Source organism: Dothidotthia symphoricarpi, assembly GCF_010015815.1.
Source record: "Dothidotthia symphoricarpi CBS 119687 unplaced genomic scaffold P153scaffold_11, whole genome shotgun sequence".
In the NCBI taxonomy this organism is placed as follows: Eukaryota; Fungi; Ascomycota; class Dothideomycetes; order Pleosporales; family Dothidotthiaceae; genus Dothidotthia; species Dothidotthia symphoricarpi.
Window position 1 is genome coordinate 492,208 of NW_022985018.1, and position 27,057 is coordinate 519,264.

Sequence of the window (27,057 nt, forward strand, 5' to 3'; positions counted from 1 at the left end):
GCCACCACTCTCACTTCGCATCCCGTCTACCTTCTCTTCACTCACTAAATTTCCATCCCATCACCACCACAAACATAATGTATATTTCACACATCCTCATCACCGCCCTCGCCACGACGAGCACAGCACAAGCCCTCCATCCCGCCAACGAAGCTCAACCCTCCCCCCAACCCACCAAACGCCTCCTCGCAAGCGCCCTCAACTGGCTCACAAGCACCCTAAACAACCCCCCAAAATCCGCATCAGCAACCTGCCCCCCAGTCTGGACCGAAATCGCCACAACCCTCACAGCCCAGTTCCTCGCAGACGGCCAATGCACAGACGCCGCGCGCGCCGCAATCCGCACCTCCTTCCACGACTGCTTTAACGGCGCGTGCGACGGCTCACTCATCCTCGCCGGCGAATGCTCAAACTCAGAGAACAGGGGCCTGGAGCGCGTATGCGGTAACCTAGGCAATCTCGCGCAGCAGAAGCAAGTCGGCACCGCAGACTTGATCCAGTTCGCCGCCGCCCATGCGATCAAGACATGTCCTGGTGGGCCGACGGTGCCGGTGAAAGTCGGGCGCAAGGACTCCGACGTCGCGAACGCACAGGGTATACTGCCCGGCGGGCACGCCAGCGGTGTGGATATGGTGAAACTCTTCGGTATGTCCTTATCCTGTCTATACTATATAATATCATGCAATTACTAACACCCCCAAGCGTCAAAAGGCTTCACACCAAAGGACCTCGCCGCCCTCCTCGGCGCACACACAACAGCCCGCCAGCGCACCACGGATCCCTCCCGCGCAAACGCCACCCTCGACTCTACCCCGGGCACCTGGGATAACAAGTACTACCAGGAGACGCGCAGCGGGCAGGCGCCCTTCACGCTGCCCGTCGACAAGAGCATTTCCACAACGCCCGCAACTGCAGTCCCGTTTACGGCCTTTGCGCTGAGCAAATCTGCGTGGGATGTTGCGTTCGTGTCGGCGATGCAGAAGATGAGCTTGTTGGGCGTGGATAAGGAGGGGCTTGTTGATTGTACGAGTGCGCTTCCCGGGGGCAGTGAGAAGAGGGAGGTTAGGCGCGGGAGTGTGTTTGAGAGGTTGGGGTGGTAAGGGGTTTGTTTTGTTGGAGTTTTGTCGTTGGGGGGTTGTGGGTGAGGTGTTTTACGGTGTTCTATTTTTCTGTTTTCTGTGCACGGCGGGATGTATGCTGTGTATGACGGGGGCAATACGATATAATGGCGCGCAAGCATGATCGCTACAGCACACTGGGTGCCTAGCTATAATGAAACATTTACTTTACCCACTCGATTTCCAACTCTGCCTTGATTCCACACTGTCTCAACCGGTCTTGGAATCAAGTAGTATACATCAGTGGACTTCAGAGCATAAGCGGAACAAACTAGCACATAGTAGCCTAGGATTTGATATTGAAAACAACAGAGGCTTGAACTCCTTGCATAGAAGATGTTAAATTAGACTGGTCTGGACAAGCCAGGACAGGACAAGATAAGACAAGACGATGTATAACGCCTCTTCTCCCCTCATCCCATCTCGTCTCGTCTCGTTCAGTCTCGTCCACACATAAACCAGACCAGACTAAATTACACACCAACCCGCAGCCTATGCTAAAACTCCAAGTCACACTCAGCTTAAATGCAGTCTTACATCCAAGCACACAGGAAAAGCATCAATGCAGTATTAAAAACGTCCATTTCATCCCTCACAGCCACATATCTACATCTACATCGCATATCCACATACATATCAACACCCCCCCTATGCCATCCCCTTCCACCCTACTAGAAATTCTGAGCCCAGCAAGTAAAAAACAGCAATACAAAACCCCTCCCCCGACCCAACCATCTCCCAGCCCAACCATCCATGCAAAAACCCCCCATCCCGCCATGCAATAAAGAAAGATATATACTCGAAGCCCAACGAAAACGAAGCGAAGGAAAAAAAAGTCTCCCCCCAAGAAAGGGAGAAACGGGTATTTCGAACGTCTTGTCTACCGACAGCAAACCCTCCCAAAAAAGAACAAAACAACAAGCCGCACCTCCCCTTCCCCCCCCACCCTCCCACCCCTAAAATCAAGCCATCTCCTCCGGCGGCGGCGTAAGCAATTCCCTCCCCTTCCCCTCGGGACTCGGCGGACTAACCATCGTCGTCGGCATCGGCATCGGCATCCCGCCCTCAAGCATATCCTCCTCCCTACCCCCACCCTCAGACATAACGCTATCCCCCTCCTCAGCAATCCTCGGCGTCAACGACCCATCCTCCGTCTTTGCACTACTAGCCAGCTGCCGCCGTCTACGCCTACGCTCACGCTCTGTATCCGCGCTTTCACGACGGCGCCGCACGTTCAGTCCGCCGTCGGGGTTGGCGGATAGACCTTGCAGCATAGCGGCTGCGCGGTCCGCGACGTCGGCGTCTGGGTTCGGAGGTGCGGCGCCTGCGGGGTGGGGTGCTGGACCGCTTGTTCCCGCCGTGGCGGCCTCTGGATCCGCGGCGTCGAGCGCCGCCGTTGGTGCGATACTTCTCTTCGCATCGTCGACATCAGCATCTGGCGCGTCGGCGTCTTCGCCCGCGGAGTGTGCTGCGTCGGGGGCCTGCTGGCCGGACGTGATGCGGACTTGGTGGCGGTCCTTGAGGCGGGCGCGGCGGCGGCGGTCGCGCTGGTCTCGCGCTTCGGGCTTCGCGGCGCGGAGTTTCTGCAGCAGGTCGTCCATTGCGCCTGTTGAGGCGGGGGATTTGGGCGCGTCGGGGTCGGTGGGGGTGTTTGCTGAGAGGGGGTTTGTGGGGCCTGCGCTGGCTGCTTTGCGGCGCATCGAGACTTCGTTGCGGCGGTGTTGGTCTTCTAGGGCGGTGTTTTTGTCCTTTGATTTCTGCGGTGCGTTGCGTCAGTATTTACTTTCTTGATATCCGCAAGATACAAAAGCAAGATGGATAGGAATCTGAAAGAAAAAACTCACTCTCCACTCCTGCACAAAGTTGGCCAGCTTTGCGAAAAAGTCCCTCCTCGCACTATCATCCTGCGGATCCTCACCATAAAACGCCATGATATCCTCATACGACTTCTGCATATCCTCCAGAAACACGGCCATCTGCTCCGCCTTGCGTCTCGCCTCCTTCATGCAGCGCTGCACGATAATCGACACCTTATCCTCAGGATGAAACCTACTGGGGTCCGACAAATTCCCAGAATCAAGACTAGCCTGCACATTCTTAATATTATCGATATACTTCTTAGCATCCTGCTGCAGCTGCTCGACATTAATCTTCTGCGCGGTAACAACCCCGCTAATCTCATCCGTGAAGTTCTCCCACCCGGAGTACTGGTTGCGCACGATGCGCTCGACGAGATCCGCAAACGTGGATTCGTTCTTGTCGTCTTTCAGCATGCCTAGACGGGACAGCGTGGATAGCTTGAACCCGTTTGCCTGCTTGTTCGCGTCGTTCATGAAGTTGCCAATGTCGAGGATGAGGCCCAACACGCTGATCAGGCTCGACGAACTCCTCAGGCTCTCCGACACGCGCGAGATCTCTAGCAGCTTGTTGGATATCTCGTCATACTCGGCTTCGTACGTGCGGGTAAGGGACAGCGCCCTCATCCTGCTCTTCCAGTAAAAGTGCAGCTCGTACGCAGTGTACAGGTAGATCTGGTCCTCCCTAGTAAGCTCCGTGGGGTCGAGTTCACGTTTACTTTCCATAGCGTTTGGGCCATTCCAGTCCTTCGAGTAAGGCGCCATAAGCTTGGCCGTATTATCAGGGATCTCGCAGAAGTCCTGTTTTTGCAGAAACTCCATGACGACGCTATCATCCAGAACCCTATTCTCACACACAACAATCATCTGCACAATATCATCAACCGAGATGGCCGAGTACTTGGCCATGCTGATCTGGAAGTTGTGCATGAGATCGCGCGAGATGATCTGCTTCTTCTCGTCCTTCTTGGACGACTTCTTGCCGAGGGCTTTGATCTCCTTGGCCAGGAAGAGCTTCTCGACTTCTTCGAGCACACCCTTCTTGGACAGCTCCTGGTACTTCTCCTCCTTCTCTTCCGACGTCATGCCACGGCTAGCCCACACAGTCGAAGTGGGCGAGTCGACCTTGTCCCAATGGAGGGCCTTGAGCTTCTTCTTCGGCCGCGGCCCTGACAGCCCGAGCTTAACTGGACCATTGAAGCCAGGCGCCTTTGGCATGAAGCCAGGACGCTTACCCCCCGGCATCGGTGGAGGCGGAGGCGGGGGCATACCACCCCCAGGCATCGGGGGCGGGGGCGGGATACCCATGCCAGGCATAGGCGGAGGTGGAGGAATCCCCGGCGGTCCATTAAACCCGAGTTTGCCAGGCGGCGGCGGAGGAGGCGGAGGAGGGATATTACCATTAGTGCCGGGCATAGGCGGCGGGGGCGGAATAACATTAGAAAAGCCAAGAGCACCCGGGGGTGGTGGCGGTGGAGGAGGAATAAAAGGTCGTGACACACCATCGGCAGGCGTGTGGGGAGAATCAGATGAGAGACTTGGATGCGAAGGCCCTGTCGTAACGCCATCGCCCTCTCCATCCGAGTCGTCGTAGCGCTTGATATTCGACGCAATCTCTCCCAGGAGAGCGTTCGCCGTCGACGCACTGAGCTTCGGCTTGTGCATCTGGATAAGCCGGGGCTTCTCGATAACCATATCATCGTCGTCATACTCGAGCATGGAATCGTCGTCCGGAAACCCGCCAGGGACAGGCTTGCGACGAGGCACGCCACCCTTCCCGCGTACAGAGCCAAAGGAGTTCGGTTCGAGGCCGCTGAAGCTCTCTTCCATGTCGCCCGAGCCGTCCATCTTCTCCCTCAATTCCCTCAGCTTCTCGCTGGGCTGCATTTGCAGCGTCTTGCCCTCGAGCGTCGCGTGCGTCTTGGCTCGCTGGAGCTGAATCTCCAGCCTGTTCATCAGCCGCTCGCGATCCATGATGCCCTGCATCTGCGCAGGATCCGTCGCACCCAGACCATCCTTGCCCGACTTCTTGGCCGCAGACGCCGCAACGTCCTGCGCGTCTCGCAGCATGAGGTAGAGCTCACGTGTCTCGAGCTCGTTCCGCTGCAGCTCTTGCGCGCGTATCCTTTGGATCTCGGCAAGCTCGGCTTTCATCGTCTCGACCTGTCTGCCGCGCAGCTCAATGATGCGCTCCTGCTCTGCGAGTTGCTTTTGGAGCTTCTGCACCAGTCCATCCGCACCGAGCTCGAGCTGGGCTTTGAGTTCGTCGCGCTCAGCAATGGCCGAATCAGCGACTTGTCGTGCCTCGAGAGCTTCGTCTCGCACTTGGCGGGCTTCAGAGTCCGTGTACAGCTTGTCGAGCAAGGACTGGACGGTAAAGTTCAGGCTCTGCTTCAGATCCATATCCGGCAGTCGGCGGTCCATAGCCACGTAGCTCAGCATGGAGTCGACGAGCTGGAACATCTTGAGCCGGTCCTCGCCATCGGTATCCCGAATGAGCAGCAAGTGCTGCATAGCAGACAAGAAGTAGTCCTGCGCTCTACTACCACTAATCTTGGTCATGATAGCGTCGGCAATCTGGCTAGGGTCGTTGAGATCCTTCATATCGCCCTCGACGCTATCAACCATGGAGTCGTTCTCGCGCTCGAGGTACTCTTCATAGTCAATAGCCTCATTATTGACATAGCGTTCAATCTGCTTGTCGATGACCTCGTACTGGAAGCCCTCCATCTTCTTAAAAATGCGCTTCAGCCCGCATCCTGTGAACTGGGCGCGGATGTGCATTCTGAGCTGGAGATCGCGCTCCGGGGCATCGACGACCATGTTGATCAGGAAGAGCGTGGCAATGGCGTATTCCATCAGCAGGTTCTCGACGCCAATGCCGCCGCTGCGCACTTCGTCTGAGGCGCCGACCATGGAGCCCATCTTGCCGCGGCCATCGACAGTGACTTCAACAACCCGCATCCAAGCGTCGAAGCGGCCGTTCTCGCCATACTGGGCCTTGAGGTTGTCGAGGGCCTGCAGGACCTTCTCATGCCCACTGCCTTCCCCCCAGTGGCAGAGAAAGGTCAGGACATCGGAGACGAGCTTGCGCGTGTTGAGGCGCGTGGAGATGAGGGAGCTGGCGAGGGCCTGGATGATGGAGGGGTGGTTCAGGGCATTGTCGGCGCCGTACTTGTTGTTCATCAGCGCCTTGAGGCACTTGATAATCTCGTACTCGCGCTCGACGTCGTTCTCGGCCTTCTGCACCATGCCCGTGGGCGGGGGCGCGGGGCCCTGGCCTTTGCGGCGGTTGATCTTGGCGAGGACGTTGGTGAGGGCGATCTGGCCCTGGGCCTCGATGAAGCCGCGGACCCAGGCGATGGGCTGGGTGCGCAGGCTGATCTCGAGACTCGACATCTGCTTGATGGAGATTGTGTTGTCCATGACCTTCTTGACGTACCACTCGGGGGCGCCCTCCTCCTCGGCGCGGGCCAGAATGTCCGGGTTCTGGACGCCGTTGTACGTGTTGCGCTGCGTGTTGCGCTTCTTCTCGTCGTGCTTGAACTCGGCCAGCTTGTCCTGGTAGACGAGTGTCCACTTCTTGTCGATCTTGTAGGCCTCCATCTGGCGGCGGGCCTGCTCGGGCAGGCTCTTCCACCCGCGCTTGACCATCAGGTTCATGAACTCCTTCTCGACGACCTGGTCGGGCGGGCGCTGGATGCTGAACGTGTTGGCGCCGAACGAGGCTGTCGACGAGGCGGCCGAGGCGGCCTGGTTCAGGTGCAGCAGGTCGCGCGGGTCGCGGTGGCGGTGCGAGTCGCGGGGCGTGGCAGCGGCCATGGGCAGCAGCGACGAGGCGTCGAGGCCCAGGCTGGCAAAGGTCGTCTGCGAGGGGTTCTGCGAGGGGTTCTGCGAGATGTAGGGCGTCGACGAGCCGCGGGTGCGCGAGTCGTTGGAGTAGAGGCTGGCCTGGTCGAACGAGGCGCGCGGGTTGGCGGCGGCCGCGTCCTGGGGCGCATAGTAGGCGGGCGTGGTGCTGCCATTCCGGCTCGATGTCTCGCGCGAGCCCCACTGCTGCAGGCCGGCGCTCGAGGCCATGGTGGTGGTCGACGAGTGGGGCGGGGGACGTGGAGGCCCCGCAGCACCATGGCCGCTGGACGACGAGGCCGACGAGGAGAAGACAGGGTACTGGTGGAAATCGCCGCCGGCCTTGTTCAGCTCGTGCGGCGGTGGCTCGTCGTCGGTGGGGTATGATGATACGGGCCCGGCTCGCGCGAAGATGCCCTCCGCGCTCATGGACACGGGGCGGTCGATCGAGGCCGTCGACGTCGAATGCCGGTGGTGTCGCGACGAATGTGAGCCGTGAGCACTGCCGGGCGGGCTCTCAGCGACGGTGTCTCTCTCTCTATCCCTTTCCTTGTCCTTGTCGCGGTCGCGGTGCAGGCGGCGGTTGAAGAACTTGCTCGCTGACGTGTGCGAGCGCCCCTTGCTATCCATGCTGCGGGCGTGTGGGCGTGGGCGTGGGTCGAGGTCAGCGTCGACTTCACAGTCACGGTGCCGGGACAGAGGATCTGGTGTGGCTGCAGCTGCAGGTAAGAGCGGGAAGCGTCCGAATCCGAGTTGTGCTAGCGCCGACGAGTGCGGTCCTCATGTTCGCGTTGCTCTGCGGGTGCTGGGCAGCCGTGTCCTGGTGCTGCTGCTGCTGCTGCTATTGCTCTGCTAATCCGTCTGCCAATCTCGCGGCAGCGAACTGCAGTCGTCGATTCGCTGCGACTCCTGACACACACCTACCCCTTCGCGTGCCTGCCAAAAATGGGCCAGCCTCGCCCGCCGTGCTCTGTGCGCCCGGCTAGCTTGAACCCTGAATGCAGCCAACGCGTCGTCGTCCTCCATCACCATTACCACCACCACCGCGTGCCTGCCTCGCGTGTCCCATCCCCAGCCATGGCCGCCTTTGCCCATTTCCTCAAGGTGTGCCCTCCCGCACCACGACCCACACGTGCACGCTGTACTTACTAACTCCCCCCCGCCCAGTCCATCTTCATCCCCCTGTTCCTCGCCGCCGTGCTGTACCTGCTGCTCGCGCTCCTAATCGTGCCCTTTGTGCGCCGCCACCGCACCCGCTACAGCCAATACCTGCCCATGCCGTCGTCCGCCCACGCCGAGTCGCTCTCCACCTGGCGCACAAACGTGTCCGACGCCCTGTACATTCTGTTTGTGCCCTCGCGCTGGCGCAGGACTGCCGTTGTTGCGCACCACGACGACGACTTGTTTGATGATGAGGAGGGCGAGGATATGGTTGGGTTTAGTCCTATTGATGAGCGGAGGAGGGCTGTCTTGGAGCACCGGGGCGCTGCGGATGAGCAGCGCAGGGTCGGCAGGCACCTCGAGGCTGTGTTCAAGGATGAGAGTGAGGACGAGATGGAGGATGAGAGGCGTCCGTCGCTGGCAACAGGGCGGTCGTGATGCTGGGTGTTGGCTAGTTTTGTTCATTTCATGTAATTGCATTGTTCTCCAGAAAATACCCGTCTCACTTCACTTCACACCATCCCACGGTTGACACAACAGGTAAGAGCTTAATCGTGTATGTTCATTGATATTCATTCGCCTTCATACAACAGCCCAGGAGCAACCATGCGACTCCGCAGAACTAAAAAAGGAAAAACACTCCATCAACCGCTTACAACCCGACCTTGTCCTTTGTAGGAGCACGCATACCATACGCCTTGGTAGCGTAGTCACCCTTGTGCACGATAAGATCCTCTGGCTTGTAGTCCTCGCGGCCCGAGAAGTACGAGTCGAGAATGGCCTTGGTGCCGGCGGCGTAGCGCTGCGAAACTCGTTAGCAACAGCATATCATCTTCATCATTGTGCGAAACATACCTTCTGCGCGTCGATCGAGGTACCAGACATGTGGGGGACCATGGCGTTGCCTCCGCCCCAGGGGTTGGTTGCGTAGCGGAGAGGGTGGTCCTTGGGCGCGGGCTGGGGGAACCACACATCACCGCCGTATCCGCGGAGGTGGCCGGACTTGAGTGCGTCGGCGACGTCCTCCTTGACGATGATGGCGCCACGGGCGGTGTTGACGAGCCACGAGCCTGATACTTGTCAGTAACTGTCCGTATCTCCCTCGTCTGGACAAGCTTACCCTTCTTCATCTTGGAGATGAGCTCCTTGTTGAACATGCCGCGGGTCTTCTCGTGCAGCGGGCAGTTGATAGTGACAACGTCGCACTGAGCGAGCATCTCCTCGAGGCTGTCGACACGGCGGCAGCCAATCTCCTTCTCGACCTCGGGCTTCAGGGGCTGGTAGTCAAAGTACAGCAGCTCCTTGCACTCGAAGGCCTTGAGACGGCGGAGCACGCGCTCACCGATACGCCCAACGGCAACGGTACCGACGACCTTGTTCTCCAGGTCGTACTCGTTCTTAGCCACCTCGGCGACGTTCCACTCGCCGCGGGTGATCTGCTCGTGTGCGGGGACAAAGTTGCGGACGAGTGTGAGGATGGTCATGACGACGTGCTCGGCGACCGACACGACGTTGGAGCCAGTCACCTCGGCAACGGTGATACCGCCATTGGTCTTGTTCGCGGCGTCGAGGTCGACGTGGTCGGATCCGATACCAGCCGTGACAGCAATCTTGAGGTTCTTCGCCTTGGCGAGACGCTCAGCCGTCAGGTAACCGGGGTGGAAACTGTTACGCCGTTAATCAGCATTGCGAGCTCGAGTCTGGATTTGGATTGGATTTGTGGGGTAATTGCGGGGTAGCTTGACGTACGGTGTGGTGATGATGACCTCCGCGTCAACAAGGTGCTGGTCGAACACCGAGTTCTCTCCCTCCTTGTCCGAGGTGGTCACCAGCTCGTGGCCTTGCTCCTCGAGCCACTTCCTGATGCCCAGCTCGTTTTCTGTCGTTCCGAGGAGGTTTGGCTCCTGCTCGGCGTGCACACCACCCTGGTCATGCTGTCAGTCCTGTTCACCGCGCACAGCAGAAGACAATCCAACTTACATCGTAGAGGACGAGAAGAACTTTGCCCTGTTGAGAAGCACTTGCTGTTAGCCTTCTAATGCCATTTGGCTGTCGTATGAAGGGAGCTCCCAATCGGGGACCAGCGCGTGTTGCGCTGAGGAAGGACGAGGCAGGCCGTGCAAGACGGGAAGTTGAGCGGAGAAATACCATTGTGAATTATTGAAGTGTTTTGTTGGATTCAATGTAATCGATACTTCGACGAGCTTTATATCAATCAAGAACAGCCCAAGTGTGTCTAGCTGACATGAGGTGCGTCAGCCTACTACGGTTCCTTATGCCGGACGGAAGAGGGGTTCAGGGTTTCCACATACCTGATGTAACTAAAACGGGAATGATCCTTCGAAGCCTCTGCCGGGATATGTGTATCGAAGGAAGAGTTATGGTTTGATAGAATTGAGGGGTAGTGAGCCCATCTTTATACACACATAGAAGCCCCTCTTGACACGGCTTCCCAGCCCATTAACCCGCTTCATTCTGGCTCATTCCATGCAACGACGTGTCCAGACCTCCCCACTTGGTGGTACAAAAGGGCCCCAGAAAAGAATTGCCTCTCGTGGATACGACGGTCATGTTTGGAGATACTACGCATCGCAGGTGGGTGCGGGGTCGCAACTGGCGCATGCTGGAAAGGGTGGACCATCAGGATACCTAGATCCAATGGAATTGCCGAACCCATGCAAACCTACGTAAAGTGAGGTACGCGACGCGCCAGGGTTGTGGATATGCTATGGACTTTGGGCACAATAGGCCTTGGCTCTGGCTCTGGCCCGAGTCGCTCCCGAGGAATTAATGGCTAGTTTAGCCCAGCGTCAGTATTACATAGTACCTTGTTAATCTCGGACTGCCAGCTATCAGCTTTGCCGGCCGGAGATCGTGCCTCAAGGCGGAAAGCGCGTGTTCATGCAACAAGAAAAGCCTCAATTGAGCCCTGTGGAATGTGGGGTCGATCTAGCGTGGTCCGCCATGTGCGAACGAGTGCGACATGGCACCGAGCAGCCCCGAAGCTCCGAATTTCGCTGATCCGTCGGACATGGAGATAGCTCGCTGATGGAGGAAAGATAAGCCTGGACATGTATCTTATCAACCCAGCCGCCGCTTTCTTACTTCAACCCGCCTCCTCATGCCCTCCCAGCATTCATGGCAATGGTGGTGTGCAATGCCTTTGGCTGAGGCAACGCCACTACCGATTCATCGCCTGCATCGCTTGCATCGCCTGCATCGCTTGCATCGCACTGGATTTCTGATATGGTGACCACCTAGGAACGCAAGACGTGTGGAAGTCTGTTGCTTTGATAACAACAAGACTTCAAGTCGAACATAAGAGTAGTTGTCGAGGAACGCGTGTTCGAGCCGCGAAGCAGTTGAGTACCTCGCTGCGTCAGGCGATCTAACAAGAGCCGTAAACGGGTATGTTCTAACCGGAGTGCGCCGACCTAAAGTCTTACTCTGCAGAGCGCGCACGAAATAAAGTGTGCAATATATTTGCCGCGTGCGCTTGACAGCCGTCAGCCCAAAGCGAAACTTTAACCATCCGTAAGCGGGCCAACGACCAACGGTTTCCCAAACAACAACCATCGGGCGTAAATTCTCAGAAGGTCTGCACTCTACATTTGGAGAAGACACTATATTTCCCGTGCTCTGAGTTTCTCGCATGGTTAACAGCAAAAGACAAAAGCAACCCACCAGTAGAACTTCGTTCTTTTGCAAAAGAATGTTTCTGCAGGCTGGGTGAGGTTGAACAGTGACATCCAGCCACCACCAGCCTTCAGCCTTTAGTTGTTTCCGACACGCGTCCAACCTCAACACTCATACTAAACAGGCACATCTGCAGACAGGTACAACTGCAAACTACCTCTCCGGTATCACCTTCCTCATCTCGGCTGTCTCCCAATCCAGTACTTGTGGCGCACTTTTCGTACGACACTTACGACAACTTTCGGTATGCCGCATCCCAATTCGCTCCATCGCATATTAAAACTAGCGTCGCATTGGCTGCTAGAACATGCGCGTTCTCCAAGTTTCAGCTACTGACCGTTTTGTCAGGAACATACCTCCAACGCGGTGTCAGAAAGCGGTATTCGTGAAGTCCTGCTCATCTCACGCCGGTTATCTGCATTCCCCGCTTCGACGAGAGTAGTATAAAGAGCTCGGAAACCACCATCTAGTGCTTCATTACCCACTGCCGACCACTACCACCGCAAACACTACCACCGCAAACACTACCACCGCAAACACTACCACCGCAAACACTACCACCGCAAACACTACCACCGCAAACACTACCACCATGCACAACCTACTCACCATTTTAACCGCATCGTCCCTTGCGCTCGTGGCGCATGCGGCTATCACACAAGCCGATTTCACCGGCATCGGCCACATCCAAGTGCTCGCCTCCGACGACTGGTCAACCGCAACTCCAAACGACACAGTCGGCTGCCTAGACACATACGGCAAGTTCATCGCGAGCAACAACACAGACGACTGCGGTGTTTTCTCGCGCCTGGACACGTACCCGTACACGCTCTCCACCGCAGCGGGGAACTGCACCTTCAACGACGAGTCGCAGGAGACGAACGACGACAGCTACTACGGCAAGACAGACCACGCTTGGAACTGCAACGAGACATACGAGTCTGTCATCTACGACGAACTGTATACTATCGTAAGTCCCAAACGCTCCCTAAACATATTCACTTGCTTACTCCCCATCCCAGGACGGCTTTTCCTACGTCTTCCTCTGCTTCGGCGACATCGCGTGCTACTACGACGCCAAGCGCCTGCCGGAAGCTAACGAGGAGTTGTCACTGTGGCAGTTCCGCTGGGGATCCCAACAGATGGACATCACGCCCGGGTAAGCAGACCATTCCCCCATGAATCGCGTGCTCAGCGTGTGCTAATCTGTGTTCTTGGTAGACACACCCAAATGCTGCTGATGTGGAATAAGATCGGCGAGCTGCCGAAGAGGAAGAGCGCGTCATCTGTTCCGGGGCCGCGTATGCGGATTGAGTCTGGGATGCAGGTTCCACTGCAGGGACAGGGGGCGAGGTCGTGATGTGTGGGAGTGTGTTGACGGTGTGGTGTTTTTATATGATGGCTTGGACTGCGGGTTGGTTCGAGATACGAATTTAATGATCTTATTCCTGTTACGTTTCGATATTGGGTGGTGTTGTTATAGGAGAGTGGGCCTCACAGACATGCTACAACTATATCCAGATCGACTTATCAAGTGTGTCTCGTTCAGGCAAAGTGTCGATATATGGTATGGACTAAACTCAAAACTTTTGACATGTAACAATAATATGGTTACTCACCACACATCGCATCCCCCTCCTTCCACCACAAAACATCAGAACACAATCCCCATACCCAAAAACCCCCTCCCATCTACTCCCCTCTACCCCAATCCTCTCGCACAAGAAGTCCAAATCACCAAATCACCAAATGACGCCAAACACCCAATCCCTCCATCTCCCACCCATGACTAAAAAACTTTTCAACCCCCATCTACCCCCATCCTATAAGCAAACCCGACCACCAAGCAAAACCCCCTTACACTCCCCCCTCCTCGCCCCTGGACCTATCATGCGGCGTAGTCTCCAGCTGAAACCCCGCCCCGCTAGCTCCTCCACCAGTCTGCGCCGGTCCACATACATAGCTCCTGAAGTGATTACCAACTGGAGTCTCAACGACGAGGACATCTCCTGGGCCGGTGATGGTGATGCTGATATTGTGGTTCGAGGGCTTGTTGTAGCAGCCGTATTCCTGCGGTGCGTACTGTCAGCCAGTGTCGTGAAGCCTAGGAGGGTGTATACAAGCGAGCAGGTAAGCCAAGTCCACTCACAACAAAGAACGTGCACGAGACAGGCTTGCAGACCGTTATCGAAAGGACGTCGTCGCCGCTGTTTTCGTGGTGTTAGCATGGTACATATTTCACCTCCGAGTGGCGGTTTTTTGGAAGGAGAAGGGGGTGATGGGGGTAGAGTACGTACTTCCGCAGGGGCATGCAGCTTTTTCCATGCTTCGTCTGCAGGAGGTACTCTGCGCTGCCGGTGAGGTTGGGCAGGGAGTAGGCGATGCCGATGTCGCGGGCGAAGGCGGTGTTGAGCATGGTTTTGTGGGGGTGGGGGAGGGCGAGGGAGCTGCTGATGGTGCTTAGGATTGAGAGCACTAGGGATGTCAGTGGGATCATGGTTGGCGTGTTGTGAAAGATGGATGGATGGATGGATGGATGGATGGATGAAGAGTGTAGTGATGTTGAGGGGGTGGGGACTGTATGGGAGGTTAGTGTTATATAGGAGATGTGGATTATATAGAAGAAGCTGATGATATGTTTTGCTTGGAGGCTTGTGTTGCGTTATCGGCGCGGTAAACGGGCGTGGCTATCGAGGCGGAGGTGAGTGACCGTTTGGATCTTCGAGGACCAAAGGAGTACTATTCAAATTGGCGGTGAACTATCCAGCAGCACCGATCGGATGCCGTTTGGACCTTATGTAATTGGTCGTCGAGAAAATCGAGACACTTGGACAGCGTTGGTTAGTAGATATCTGTGTGTCAGTTGACTGCTTGAGGTTCATGATGAGTAAAATATATACCGAATCTCGGAATGACGAAAGTGCGCTTAGCATTCAAGGAGTAGTAAGAATGATGTGAGTAGTTTAGGCTCGAGGGGGAAAAATGACAGAAGAGATCTGACATCGGTTGTTATGGATGATCTTAACAAAGACTGGATTATCACCCCCGACAGAGAAATCGACAGCAAGTCACCCTTCTCCTAGCAGAAATCACTACCTCAGTGTCATGAGAACATCTAATAACTATCGACACGAGACTAATAGATAAAACTGTTATCGTTGTCTAAAAGACCGAGGTTCTCATCACGGGTTGTGTGTATCTACATCGTTTGTCGTAGTCTGTTCTGCTGACACAACGCATTTTATAAAGATACAAGATAAAAAAGCTCGTCGTTTGACTGGAGGTGGTGCAGACGAATTAACCTACATGAGAATTGTCCCACTTTCCAGCTCCTTACAAATGCGAGCTGCTCACTACACGAGAGAGGGGATGAATCTCGCTGGTCCCAGGTAAGTACGACCTTCAAGAGATCTGTTCACTTTTAAAGTTAGCTCTGACATACAGTGACATGCAGTGAAAGCACTGGCTAGTTCTGCGCTGCTTACACCACGTTATCCCTATTGGTTGACACCTGATTACCACTCAATTCTGTGCTCTGCGATCTGCACGCGTCTTTACGCCCCCAAACGCGGATTCTACAGATGAGCAGTAGCGGCGGGCAATATTGAGTTTGGCGCTTCACAGATCATTGGCCATCTTGCTCGACAACCTATGAGAAGTTTGTTCAGGCCGCGCTAGGAGTTTACAACCAGGGCGTACCCAGTATGATCGACAAAGGCTTTTGGTACTATAACATCGACCGCATGCACAAGGCGAGGTAAGCTTTGCCGCTGACTATGCAGCTAATACGCCCGACTTGCTGGTCGGACAGATGTATGATAAGCCTGCTGTATCCCAGCCTATATTCAACATTGTCTATACTATTTTCACGTTTGTTATCTGAGGTGGGCTGCACCTTGCACTTGTTCTCCATAATGTCTTCGATACTTGTCATATACGTTCTCGCTTTCGTTGTGATATCATACTGCTACGTCCACTCTATCCTCGTTCCTAGACCCTTTCCGAATATTCCCTACAACAAAATTTCGCGCTTCTTACCCGTTGGCGATCTCATACTCCTAGGTCTCTATAACTTGTCCACTGGCGAAGTGTTCAGCTGGTTCTCGCTCCAATGCGTCAAACACAAGTCTCCAATGACACAGATCTTCATGCCCTCGATCTCGACCACACATCCGGTTATCATCATGGCGGATGTTCGGGAGATCGAGGACGTGGCGACAAAGAGAGTGCAGGAGATCGATCGCGCGGATATTATGCATGCTTGGTTTGGCTTGTTGACGCCGAAAGCAACAGTTGGTTTGAAGACTAGAGACATAGAGTTTATGACGCAAAGACGCTTATGGAATACCATGTTAAGTCCCCAATTCTTGAACGAAGTCATGGGTGTGACTTTTCACAAGGCTGCGGTCAAGCTTGCAGATTTGTGGGAGGAACAAGCACAACTGGCGGGCAATGATTGTGCGTTCCAAATGATGGAAGATATAAAGATGGTGACTCTTGAGGGAATTTGGAAGGCGATTCTTGGATCAGAATTCAGTCTACTCGATGCCAGAGTGAAGAGTGTGAAAAGCTTTGGAGTGATTCGAAAGAGTAAAGCGGTAGCCACATTCAACAAAGGAGAAATGCCAGACTTTTACACGACGTTGGAGACACTTCAAATGTGCTTGGGCTGGACCATGCAGGGGATAAGCCCAAGATTCTATACTTGGGTCTTCAGAAGTACTGGTGTGCTGCCACGCGCAGAGAAGAAGAAAGACCAAGTACTCGATCACTGCATAACCACAGCACGAGAAAGACTTCGAAAACATACCCAAAGCGACAAGTTAGACTTTACGTGTGGTCTCGATCAGGTCCTGCAGAAAGAAGCCTCGTTGAACAAAAGAGTAGAGCTGAACGGCATATCAATAAGCAACTCAGCCCTCAAAGACGAGATTCTCGAGCTACTCATCGCGGGACACGAAACAACCGCATCCTCCATCTGCTGGGCCCTCAAGTACTTGACCGACCATCCTCTTGCACAAACACAACTTCGAAACTCATTGTACTCTGCGATACCAGACGCTAGTCCTTCAAACCTACCATCTGCAAAACGTCTACTCGCAGCTTCTTTGCCTTATCTTGATGCAGTAATAGCAGAAAATCTGCGCCTCTCAGCAACAGGGCCTGTATCATTCCGGCAAACACTGACGGAATGTGAATTACTCGGACACGCGATTCCTGCTGGAACACCCTTGATTCTCATCACTGCTGGACCGTCGTACAACGACCCAAATATGGCGTTGGTCCCGGAAGAACTGCGATCGAGGACCTCACAGGCCGCGCATTTGCGGGCCAAGAAAGCACAGTCGAGTTCAGGACATGCATCTAGCCCACCTTCTCAATTAAGCTCAGATTCTGTACCCTGCTCAGACTTTTACCCGTACCCATCCATCCCATCAAATCCAAATCATCATCCAACTCCTAGCCTCCACCATACCGAATTCAATCCCTCACGCTGGCTTATCAAGGGCGTGTTTGATCCAAACGCGGTATCCATGTTTCCCTTCTCCGCGGGTCCGAGGGGGTGTTTCGGGAAGAAGATTGCTATGTTGGAACTGCGGATCGTGCTTGCGGTGCTCATCATGCGGTTCCAGTTCCCACGGTTGAGTCCAGAACTGAGTAGGTACGGGGCAAAGGATGGACTTACCAGACGACCTACCTGCTGTCATGTCAGACCAATGCTTGTTGAGACAAGGTGAAGCGAGGTCGCAAGTCCTAGGGGAGGGAAGAAACTGTAAATGCATACCATGTCAATGTTGGGATGATCACGAGTGGGATATCGTAGAATGCAGTACCAACAACTGAGTGTTCGCTCGAACTAGACAATTGGAAGTTGGAATGTGAATTCTAGCGACTCACTCTTACACTGATATGACTCGCATGGTTCGATTCATGGTCGCATTCGCGTGCAGCCAGCGAATATCCGCCCGGCTGCAGCCTTCTTACAGGGAATGCGTGAAGAGGCTCGTCGACTGTGGAAGCGTATGTACGTATCGATATGCGCGGCTTTTTTCGTGTCTTGATCGTTCTCCTGTGACCATGACTAAACCATGACACAGAATCGACCTCTTGTGGAAGGCCAGAGATGGAAGATGACGTTGAGCTGAACTGACTAGCGGCTCACGTCGGAGACGCGACGCGACGAAACCCCTCAACCACATGCATCTAACGACAGCAACGACGACGGCAAGATGCGCTTCAAGGCATCTATCCAAAACATTAATACCTTTACAAGTATGTTAATGCCGCGATATGCTTCCATGATGATTGATCGTGTCCAGAACTCACCGCATCGCTCAACTCGCTCGGCCCGCTTGCATGGGTGAAGCTCAGCGAAGAGCAAGTATGCTTTACCATCATACCAGAGCAGGGCACACAAGTGTGGGCGTGAGTGAACGCTTCACAGGCCACTACTATGCCATTGTCTAACCTGCAGTAGTGTTCTATCAATTGTAAGCGCGCCTTCCCAATTTCAATACGCAGGACCTCTATGTTCCCATGCAGAATCTAATGCACGACGCAGGACTCCATTTTCGAAAGTATCAGCGTTCAGTCGGCGGCGAACAATGTCATCAACCTCGAGGTTCCTCTTACGTCGTTGAATCGCGCACTCAAGTCAGCTTTGAATGCGACGTCTGCCCAGATTCGCCTTACCAAGAAGGATAACATGCCCATGCTCGCTCTCACCATCGTTACAACCACCTCCTCGAACACATATAGCGCCTTCCCAACAGCCAGCGCCAACAACGACGATAGTTTCGATGCGCCCTTTGACAGTGCATATGGCGGCGGCAATCGTGAGACGATTGTCACGCAGGAGATACCTGTGCGAGTGCTGGCACCAGACACGGTTGCGGGCCTGCACGAGCCTCAGTGTCGAGAGCCGGACGTGCACATTATATTGCCACCATTGATGCAGTTGAAGAGCATCAGCGATCGCTTCACCAAGCTTGCGTTAGGGGATACCAAATCTTCTTCAGCATCGACAGCAACGAGGACACGGCTGGAGGTGGCGGCGAATATGCACGGCTGTCTCAAGATGAGCATCAAAACGGACGCCATGAGTATTGCTTCTGTCTGGACTGATCTGAGTAATCCAGAGCTCGACCCAAGTCAAGTAGCAGGAGGTCAAAATGGCATCGCTGATCACCCTAGCACACGTATGAAACAGCTGGGGACCGCAGATGGCCGCAGCGATCAAGGATGGGCGTCGGTGAGGATAGATGGCCGTGACTGGGGAAAGGTCATGAGCGTGGGCAGGCTTGGTGGCCGGGTTATTGCATGTATGGAAACGACGCGGTCGACTTGGGTTATTCTAACATTTACAGGTTTCTGCCACGAGCATGCTCTCATTCTCTACGTCTATTTACCAACAGATAACGGCGAGGATGAATCTGTGTTGACTGTACGTCCATAGCAGGTACTCTCGATTTGCGAACGCTGACACATTCGCAGTATTATGTCAGTTCTTATAGTGCATAGTTGGCAATACAACATGCCTTTATGAACCACAATCTAGATGCCATAGTCACGAGATCATGTAAACAATGTCAAAAAGCAATGCAAACAACTTGCCCAACTGACAGAGGACTCAGTACGGTGGTACTGACAAATGATTCGTCGGATATAAGAATGTTGAAGCGAGTCTCTAGCCTAGGCACCAATGGGAAGCCTAATTTGCCAAGCCTCGGTATAAAGCCAGCCCCTGTTGACGTCTTTGCAGCAACACAAAGCAACTCATCTGTTTGATCTAGTCTTTCCATACAACCACAGCCATGGCCTCTTTTAGTTCTGCGCCACCCTCCGATCACCTCGCCTGCCATCTTGCGAAGCTTTCAACAGAACTGATTCTTCAGATAATCGATTTTGTTTCGCCAGCATCGCATCTCGACTTTGCCTGTACCTGCAAACAGATTGCAACATGCTGCTCAGGCGCCCTGCAGCGCCACAAAGACGCTTACGAGAAATACAATACAGCTTCAGATCTTGATCCCGCCACAGTCCCAACACTGCTTCGTAGTGCTTTGTCACTAGACGATCCAATTCCAGCATGGCATGTGCGTTCATTCGAGCTCTGGCACGATCGAAGGAGCTGGAATGAGTGGAAGACACTCAAATTTGAGGTACCACTCCATGAAGACACAGAGAGTGAGCCCTTGTCTTGGAAGTTTCGAGTTGGAGAAATCGGAGAATATCTGGAGTGCCTTGACGGCCGTTTGGGTGAAGATGAGCTCGAGGCTGCTCATGATCAGATCGAAAGTGGCTGTGATGGCATCTTGAAGATGCTGTTGTTTGAAAATTGCCCAAGACTTCGCGATTTGAAGACCGTGGATCGACTCCGCGATGAGTTCTCGTTCCTCGAATGGTTCAAGAAGCTCACTTCACGGCGGATCGGTGAAGAAGATCTGCCGCTAAAACTTACCGGGTTACAGAATGCGGCAATTGCAATTCCCTCTGGAACATGGATGGACACTTACATTGACGTGCCCTCGACTCATGTATTTGTGTGCCTCCTCCGTCTTCCCAACATCGAAACAATCTACTTCAAAGATCTGCGCCATACCCTCAGCTGGGGAGGCGGAGATGTCGATTACACATTCTACCTACCCGCTGGCTGTTCCTCCGCCAAGCACATCTTTCTAGACAATTGTGATGGCGATCACTTCCCGTATACCTTGAAAGATTCCTTACCTAAAGCATTCCGTGGGCTAATTACTATGGCTTTTCGCTCTGGCGACGCACACCTTGAGTACGCACAACTCAAAGACTCTGTTGATGTACGAACTTTCCATTAACGTACATCTAGACACGCTGACGACCTTGTTCGCTGCTTCGCTCATAACCAGTCCTCAACCCTCCAAAGTCTCATGTTTTATGACTATGGCTGCGATAATCGTGACACTATCCACGGCTACCGTTGTAGCGCCTTCAGACCCGAAGAACTTGAGCGCTTTAGAGGCCTACGCCAAGTCTCCATAGATGTCCAGGATATGGAGCTCGACGCGCTCTACAACGCAAAAAATTTACTCGAAAAACGTGAAATCGAGTACGACCCCGGGGAATATGATTATGCTCCTGGGAAAGACATGTATGTCAAGTTCTTCGCCCAGACGTTCCCGGTGAGCATGCAGGTTCTGGTTCTCTGGGAAAGGCCGGGTACTGGGCACGTCCATCTTGGAGACGACGTTCTGGCTGCAACAGAGGATGCTGTCATTCATCTGATCGAGTGTGGACGGTATCCCAATCTCAAAGCTATATTTCTGGAAGAAATCGAACACAATGCGGACCAAGGACCGAGAACGAAGACAGTTTACTTCCGTAGAGCTATCGAGGTGGGGAAAGATCATGGTGTGGATGTGCATACGCTGACTAACAGGAACGAGATGAGGCATAAGACCCGTTTCCCGGAGGCACCAGCGGACAAGTACAGCCTTATTTCTGGACCGCATAAAGGAGTTAGACCGGATGTTGATTGGAGGTTTGATCCGTATATTGGGCGAAGGGTGCCGCTGGGTTGTGGCAAGTGTGGAGAATGTGAGGGATGTCTCGCGCAGTACAGCAAAGAATTGTGGAAGAGTATTGAGGGACTGTAGGGACGGGTAGATCTGCCAAACCGTGGCAAACATGAAACATATATCTCTACGGTGTCCTCAGAAGAGAACAATTTGCGACACCACTGACCTTTCTTCTTCCTTGCTTCTCAAAAACGGCTCTAGCATGACAGATCGCTCAAACTGTCTGCACAGTCGCATAAGCAAAGCGAACACGTGAGTCGACTACGGGCATACAAGAGATATTCGAGGCTCATTCCGATTAGTTGACTCGATATATTAACTGTGCAACACTGCACAATACCCAAGATGCCACGGGCGAAGTCCAAGTTTCGGGGTCCAAGTGCCGTCATGTGCGACGCGATCGCGAGGCCACCAAAGTAGCACGAACGCCTGTTCGATCCATGCGACAAATCAGCCTCGCCCGGAAGTCTCGTCCGGGGGGCACTGGATGTGGCTGGCGAAACACAGGATCATGGAATTGTGGATCGAAAAAACCCACCAGAATGGGAAACCCTAAGATTATCAATCCACAACCAGAGGACTGGGATTGATAATAAAAGCCCCTAACTTTCCCTTTTCAGCTGCTGACAACACAGGATTCTGACTGAAATTACCCTGTTCAGCTGTTATGGGCGCTTAATTAACTGCATTGGGTGGGCTGGCGTTGCGGCGCAGTCGCATCAGCCCTACGATGTACACCGCGGGAGAGGCGCATTTAGTGTAGATGGAATGATTGGTGATCTATTTTTGGGTCTGTGGTACTTCATAGGATTTTGCAGATGGTATCTTTTTGCTAGTGGTTGAGTGCGAGTAATGAATGAGGTATTGTTGTGTTTGGCAATCCAAGGAGAAGCGATCCTGTTCGACGAGCATGTCTCCCAGTCTACCGCCGACGATAACGCGCTGTGCAATCGGCTCATCAGTTTCCAGATAACGCAAGTAGTACTCAGGGGTATGATTGATGTTGTGCTCGCGTTGATGTCCTGTTTTCCAGACAGTCGGCTTGCTGGGACACAATGATGTACAACGGAACTCGTGGGCCCGGAAGGTCGAGCCGTTGCACATGTGTGGCTTAAGTTCGAGGCTAGGGATCCAAGGACGGGAGCAAAACGACGTGAGCAAGCATGGTGTACGTGCTGATGGGTAACCGAACGCCTCTTCCGCTACCAAAGGTACTGAGCTGTGGCGTCCTCAATCCTAGGTGTGTAGAGGTGGTTGGATGCACCGTCTTGATTAACTGCATAGTAGAGTAGTTTTACCGAGCTAGTTTGTTTTACTAGATGTATGACTGTCTGAGAGTAATCTCAGCTCGCACATCGTCGGTAGTGATTTCTGCTTTCTTAGCCGATATTCACTATACTCATTTTCAGCAGTCCCATTACAGCGGAAGACGGTGTACAAGAAAATATTTTGGTAACAACCAGTCTAGCTCGACGCTTGTGTTGGTGGCTGCAGTCACACCCATCCATGTGGGTACACTAGAAGTAGCTGCAGGAACCAGCTGAACATTATGGGCTGAAAACTTGGAAGTACTCAGCACTCAGCAGCACAAGCCGCTGAACATCATGAAAAAGCAACTTTGAGGGACCGTTTCATGTACTGTGAAGTAATCGATATTGATAGTGTGGCGTCGAAAGACTGTAGTAAGATTGATGAGTGGAGCTGTTTGGTAAGCAGGCTCAACGCTCCGCCATACACTGTATTCACTCACCCCAAAACAATAACGAGGATGACGGCAAGTTGTGACTCGGCCGCTATAGCAAATTGAACTTTGACGGCCCGCAAAACCGGCACGCGGTGCTGTAACGTCGTCCAGCATAGCACATGATCTCATGCTTTGCAATAGTATCCCTATCATCGGGCTCAACCACGAGTCTACCCCATCAGGAAGTAGTTGCACAGAATCGCTAAGATGGGTGAGTGTGCGACTTCCCGACGAGCGAGAGTGCAACTCGCGATAATTGACCAGTAAACTATTGGCATTAGTCGATGAACGATGCGCCCAACACCGCCACGTGGGATGTAACGGGCGGTCGTAGGTTCCGACTTTGCGGAGCAAGGAGCTGTATGACTGTGTTATGGTTTCCAATAAAGAGGGTCTGCTTGCAGAGCTGCACGCCCTCTTGCATCCAGGAGTCATGTGGGGGCGCAAGTTGGCAAAAAAGGAAAATGGTCGCTAAATAGCCAACAGGCAGCACTTCTGGGAATAAACGTACCCTTGATCTCTTGCTCACCTGTAACGACTCATTGCTCATCATCGATCGGACGAGTGGTGCGGTGGTCTTTGGACGCCACGCGAATTCAGGGTCCATCAGCCGTCCGTGCACGCCTTGCGGCTCCGTTCACTGCCACAACTTAAATCAGCACCGACCATGCCGGATTATTCCTGTCTGCATCTGCAACGGCGCAGCTTCCGGCGAGTAACGCGATGCGTACACGCCTGAGCTTCGGGTTAAGCTTGACTACTCGCCTTGTAAGACGTTGAGGGAGCGTGCGTATAAAGATGCCTGGCGAGCAGATGCTAGGCAGTCAGACACTCACCTATTCCGGAATCAACTTTTCTAGTCTGTTTTCTTTCCTGACTGTAGATTTCATATAAGTCGTCGCGTTTCCTTGGAGTCAAACTTTCAGTCATCAAACATCTACTTCTTCGATCTTCTTCAGTTGTCGTCGTTACGAATCGTCTTACGAATCATCTCTCCAAACCATCTACTTTTCCACCTTCAAAACGTCGACTCTCACTCCATTCATCTCTAACCCCCCAACGTACTTCCGAATGGGTCGAGACGGTTACAACTAAACGAGCCATCAAGGCATCGTACTTTTCACACGTTTGCAAGCCATTCTCTATCTGAGCCAGGAGGCATTCCTCTCAACTACCACCACAAACAACACCACCATCAGGATGGGTCGAGGGGGCTACAATTGAACAGCTATGCGCCACTCCACAACCCACCACCTGATCATCATGATTCCAAAGCTGTCTCAGATGGTGGTCCGCACCGCCAACCACAGGCCCTGGCCAACACCCAAAGCACTTCGCAAGCAACGTCCCGAGCGATGGCGACCATGGTTTCTAAACCAGTTCCCCTACTCGACATCCATTGACCCTGGGAATCTCCTTCTCCGGTCTGAATCTTGTACTTCGATGTCCTGCATCCGTATTTCAGCATTTACACTTGTACATCAGCGCCTTTCCACTTGATGCGTTTTTGTCTCCATCATCTCAATCTTATTTTGCAGCACTTGGGCAAGCGCGGAGTTCTGGCATGGGTATACATATTGCACGTGGTAATGGTACCTGCTGGCTGGGACGTTTAGAGAATGGGTGTTTTGTTTTTTTGACACAATGGTGTGATTGGGCCAGAATTGGGTATGGTGTTTGGCATTCTTCTTTGATTTGGAGTTTCAATTGGGTTTGGGCGTCTCTCGGAGTTGTACTTGTACTTGTTGACGGGGTTGGTTGGCGAGACCAGCAACCGCTTTGTGTAAATCCGTAACCCCGGAGGTTGCTTTCAAAATATCAAACGATCGATATATCTGTATTTTCCAGATCGTGTGCTTTCCACGTTTACGCACTAGAACTGTGATGAATTGCTTATTTTCCGACGCAAAATCTAGAAGTGGCTTCGTCAGCATTGTTCTCATGATTCTGCGTTAACAACGTGACAGGCGGGGAATGTGAGGCAGCAACAATGAAACGATGTAACAGTCTTCGCCACTTGCAACGGTCGGCATCATACGCTGCTATAAGAATAGAGGCTGTTGCTGGCTGTGTACTTCTGGGTGGCGATTCATGGAGATTGGGGGCCGTGAGGCGTCCAGGAACACGTGAGCGACGAAAAGAACACTTACTTCTCGAACACAACACCCAGAACCTCTTCAACGTCACCACTATCGCCCCGTCCCGTAATTCTGGCTAGTGCTTCTGCCGCCGAGCGCAATGATTCCGCAGCCACGACGATGTCTATATCTTCCGCATCCTCATCACCACTGGGTGTGTCTGATAGGCCGTCATTCGAGAGCGATTGACCCTGATTCGCATCGATAGGATGTGAACCGGCGACTGCTAGAAACGACTCAAGATGGTCGAGACACTCCGAGAGTAGCACACGTTGTCGCTCGGTTGCGCCAAGTGATTCCTGCCAGATGGATGGATCTGGTTCTGAGTCGGGAACCAAAGCAGCAGTCATGCCTTTGAAAGTCTCAAGAAGATTGTCGAGGAACGACTGTATGTGCCCAGGGTCCTTCATCTGGATGTCTGCGGCGGAAGTCGCGGCGTCTCTGCAAGATATGAAAGAGACCCGATCCATCGCTATGCCGAGGGTAGACTGCATTTTCTCTTTCCACGCGTCTCGTGAACCGTCGCTCGATTCGAGCCGGTCAATTTTGTTTATAGCGACAACTACGTTGATACCGAGATCAACGCACTGCTTCGCCGTATCCATGACTTCGGGGTCCATGTCGCTTGTGGCGTCTTGAACTATGATCAAGACATCTGACTCTAGCGCTCGCTGCTTAGCTCGCCTTATGCCCTCTTGTTCGACTGCGCCGACAACTTCTGCTCCTACGAGACCTGCCTTCCGCAGACCAGCCATGTCTCCGATTTTGACCAACCATCCTGCCAGATCAACACCGACCTCGACAACGTCTCTGGTGGTGCCAGCTTCCTGCGACACAATCGCCGCATCTCTTCCAACAATGCGATTGAGCAAACTGCTCTTGCCTGCATTAGGCGCCCCGAGCAGAGCAACACTGATGCCATTTCGCAGTAATTCCCCACGAACTGCGTTTGCAACGTGAGCTTCTATTTGGACGCGTAGGTTGCGGATTTGCTCTGCAACAGAGGCGCAAAGGACAGCCGGCGACTCGTCGAAATGTTGGTCTTCAGAAAAGTCGATCAAAGCTTCTAGCTCGCCTCTTGCCTGCAGTAACAGCATGCGCCAAAGTTCGTACCGTGTTGCCAGCGACGAAGTGGTACCGCGAACAGAAAGCTTGCGTTGTTGCTCTGTAGAAGCAGACAAGGTTTCTCCTAGTGACTCGATCTGGGGTAGATCCATACGGTTGTTGGCGAATGCGCGGCGCGTGAATTCACCAGGCTCGGCGTAGCGAATTTGATGGGTAGTATTTGAGCCTTCTGATCCAGTCGGTGCAGTACATTGAGATACGGCAGCCAGCACTGCACGAACGATAGCAGGACCACCATGGACGTGTAATTCGAGGACATCCTCGCCGGTCACTGTGTTTGGGGCGGGGAAATGCAGGACAAGTGCGCCGGAATCGAGCAATGTTGCTGGGGAAGGCGGAATGTGAGGACTATAAAGCCTACGAAGAGTGGCATAGCGTGGCTTTGGAAAAGCAGTGGAAGGACATAGTCCATCGTATATCTATTACATACTCAGCATGAGATTGCGATGCAGATGGCAGAGAGCTGTACCTGTCTACATGCTGGGCCTGAGATACGAATGACGGCTATCGCTGCCTTCCCAGACGCGGTGGAGAGGGCATAGATGGTTGGTTCTTCATAGCTGAGAGAGCTGGAGTGGTATAGGCGATACTGGGGAGATTTCAAGGGTTGCTGGACGCGACAGTGGATGCCACGAGGGAAAGAGCTATGCGCGAGCCTAGTGGAGAACCCGGCATAACGACTGTGAACAGATACAAAACGACCTTGAACCAATCGACAACTTTTGCTGGTTGGCGCGAGGAAAGCTCTCATACCGGGGGCGCTGACTTATCGCACCTGCATGGTTGTGAGATGAGAGACCTGGTGGTTCCTTCTCT

General features: G+C 53.6%; 10 protein-coding genes across 10 annotated transcripts; 6 read left to right on the forward strand and 4 right to left on the reverse strand.

The window, feature by feature from the left end:
* Nucleotides 1–77: 77 nt before the first annotated feature.
* P153DRAFT_292112 (class II peroxidase) lies at nt 78–1,100 on the forward strand (the record flags this gene model as incomplete). The annotated part of the gene is made up of 2 exons (XM_033663815.1): nt 78–645; nt 703–1,100. The coding sequence occupies 2 exons, from the start codon at nt 78–80 to the stop codon at nt 1,098–1,100; spliced, it is 966 nt and encodes a 321-aa protein (XP_033523258.1).
* A 980-nt stretch (nt 1,101–2,080) lies between these two features.
* On the reverse strand, nt 2,081–7,676 carry P153DRAFT_397095 (uncharacterized protein; the record flags this gene model as incomplete). The annotated part of the gene is made up of 2 exons (XM_033671528.1): nt 2,963–7,676; nt 2,081–2,875 (listed from the first exon to the last, which is right to left on the reverse strand). Exons 1-2 carry the CDS (start codon nt 7,451–7,453, stop codon nt 2,081–2,083), a joined length of 5,286 nt encoding a protein of 1,761 aa, XP_033523259.1. The 5' UTR covers nt 7,454–7,676.
* Nucleotides 7,677–7,774: 98 nt separating this feature from the next.
* On the forward strand, nt 7,775–8,557 carry P153DRAFT_367191 (uncharacterized protein). The gene is made up of 2 exons (XM_033668208.1): nt 7,775–7,927; nt 7,991–8,557. The coding sequence occupies exons 1-2, from the start codon at nt 7,901–7,903 to the stop codon at nt 8,420–8,422; spliced, it is 459 nt and encodes a 152-aa protein (XP_033523260.1). The 5' UTR covers nt 7,775–7,900; the 3' UTR covers nt 8,423–8,557.
* On the reverse strand, nt 8,468–10,353 carry P153DRAFT_367192 (formate dehydrogenase). Its single transcript, XM_033668209.1, has 7 exons — nt 10,297–10,353; nt 10,133–10,224; nt 9,965–9,991; nt 9,734–9,909; nt 9,105–9,649; nt 8,840–9,054; nt 8,468–8,786 (listed from the first exon to the last, which is right to left on the reverse strand). The coding sequence occupies exons 2-7, from the start codon at nt 10,133–10,135 to the stop codon at nt 8,637–8,639; spliced, it is 1,116 nt and encodes a 371-aa protein (XP_033523261.1). The 5' UTR covers nt 10,136–10,224; nt 10,297–10,353; the 3' UTR covers nt 8,468–8,636.
* Nucleotides 10,354–12,272: 1,919 nt separating this feature from the next.
* P153DRAFT_292137 (uncharacterized protein) lies at nt 12,273–13,040 on the forward strand (the record flags this gene model as incomplete). The annotated part of the gene is made up of 3 exons (XM_033663818.1): nt 12,273–12,650; nt 12,703–12,839; nt 12,902–13,040. 3 exons carry the CDS (start codon nt 12,273–12,275, stop codon nt 13,038–13,040), a joined length of 654 nt encoding a protein of 217 aa, XP_033523262.1.
* Nucleotides 13,041–13,537: 497 nt separating this feature from the next.
* Nucleotides 13,538–14,177, reverse strand: P153DRAFT_386076 (uncharacterized protein; the record flags this gene model as incomplete). Its single annotated transcript, XM_033670493.1, has 3 exons — nt 13,538–13,750; nt 13,830–13,887; nt 13,978–14,177. The coding sequence occupies 3 exons, from the start codon at nt 14,175–14,177 to the stop codon at nt 13,538–13,540; spliced, it is 471 nt and encodes a 156-aa protein (XP_033523263.1).
* A 1,417-nt stretch (nt 14,178–15,594) lies between these two features.
* On the forward strand, nt 15,595–17,418 carry P153DRAFT_292017 (cytochrome P450; the record flags this gene model as incomplete). Its single annotated transcript, XM_033663810.1, has 2 exons — nt 15,595–16,958; nt 17,049–17,418. The coding sequence occupies 2 exons, from the start codon at nt 15,595–15,597 to the stop codon at nt 17,416–17,418; spliced, it is 1,734 nt and encodes a 577-aa protein (XP_033523264.1).
* A 492-nt stretch (nt 17,419–17,910) lies between these two features.
* Nucleotides 17,911–19,373, forward strand: P153DRAFT_341201 (Hus1-like protein; the record flags this gene model as incomplete). The annotated part of the gene is made up of 6 exons (XM_033665913.1): nt 17,911–17,953; nt 18,001–18,106; nt 18,159–18,171; nt 18,243–19,002; nt 19,048–19,124; nt 19,175–19,373. 6 exons carry the CDS (start codon nt 17,911–17,913, stop codon nt 19,199–19,201), a joined length of 1,026 nt encoding a protein of 341 aa, XP_033523265.1. The 3' UTR covers nt 19,202–19,373.
* On the forward strand, nt 19,354–21,312 carry P153DRAFT_431730 (uncharacterized protein; the record flags this gene model as incomplete). The annotated part of the gene is made up of 2 exons (XM_033672922.1): nt 19,354–20,468; nt 20,526–21,312. Exons 1-2 carry the CDS (start codon nt 19,495–19,497, stop codon nt 21,310–21,312), a joined length of 1,761 nt encoding a protein of 586 aa, XP_033523266.1. The 5' UTR covers nt 19,354–19,494.
* A 3,711-nt stretch (nt 21,313–25,023) lies between these two features.
* Nucleotides 25,024–26,992, reverse strand: P153DRAFT_403784 (tRNA modification GTPase mss1 mitochondrial precursor; the record flags this gene model as incomplete). The annotated part of the gene is made up of 2 exons (XM_033671987.1): nt 25,024–26,621; nt 26,711–26,992. 2 exons carry the CDS (start codon nt 26,990–26,992, stop codon nt 25,125–25,127), a joined length of 1,779 nt encoding a protein of 592 aa, XP_033523267.1. The 3' UTR covers nt 25,024–25,124.
* Nucleotides 26,993–27,057: the final 65 nt, after the last annotated feature.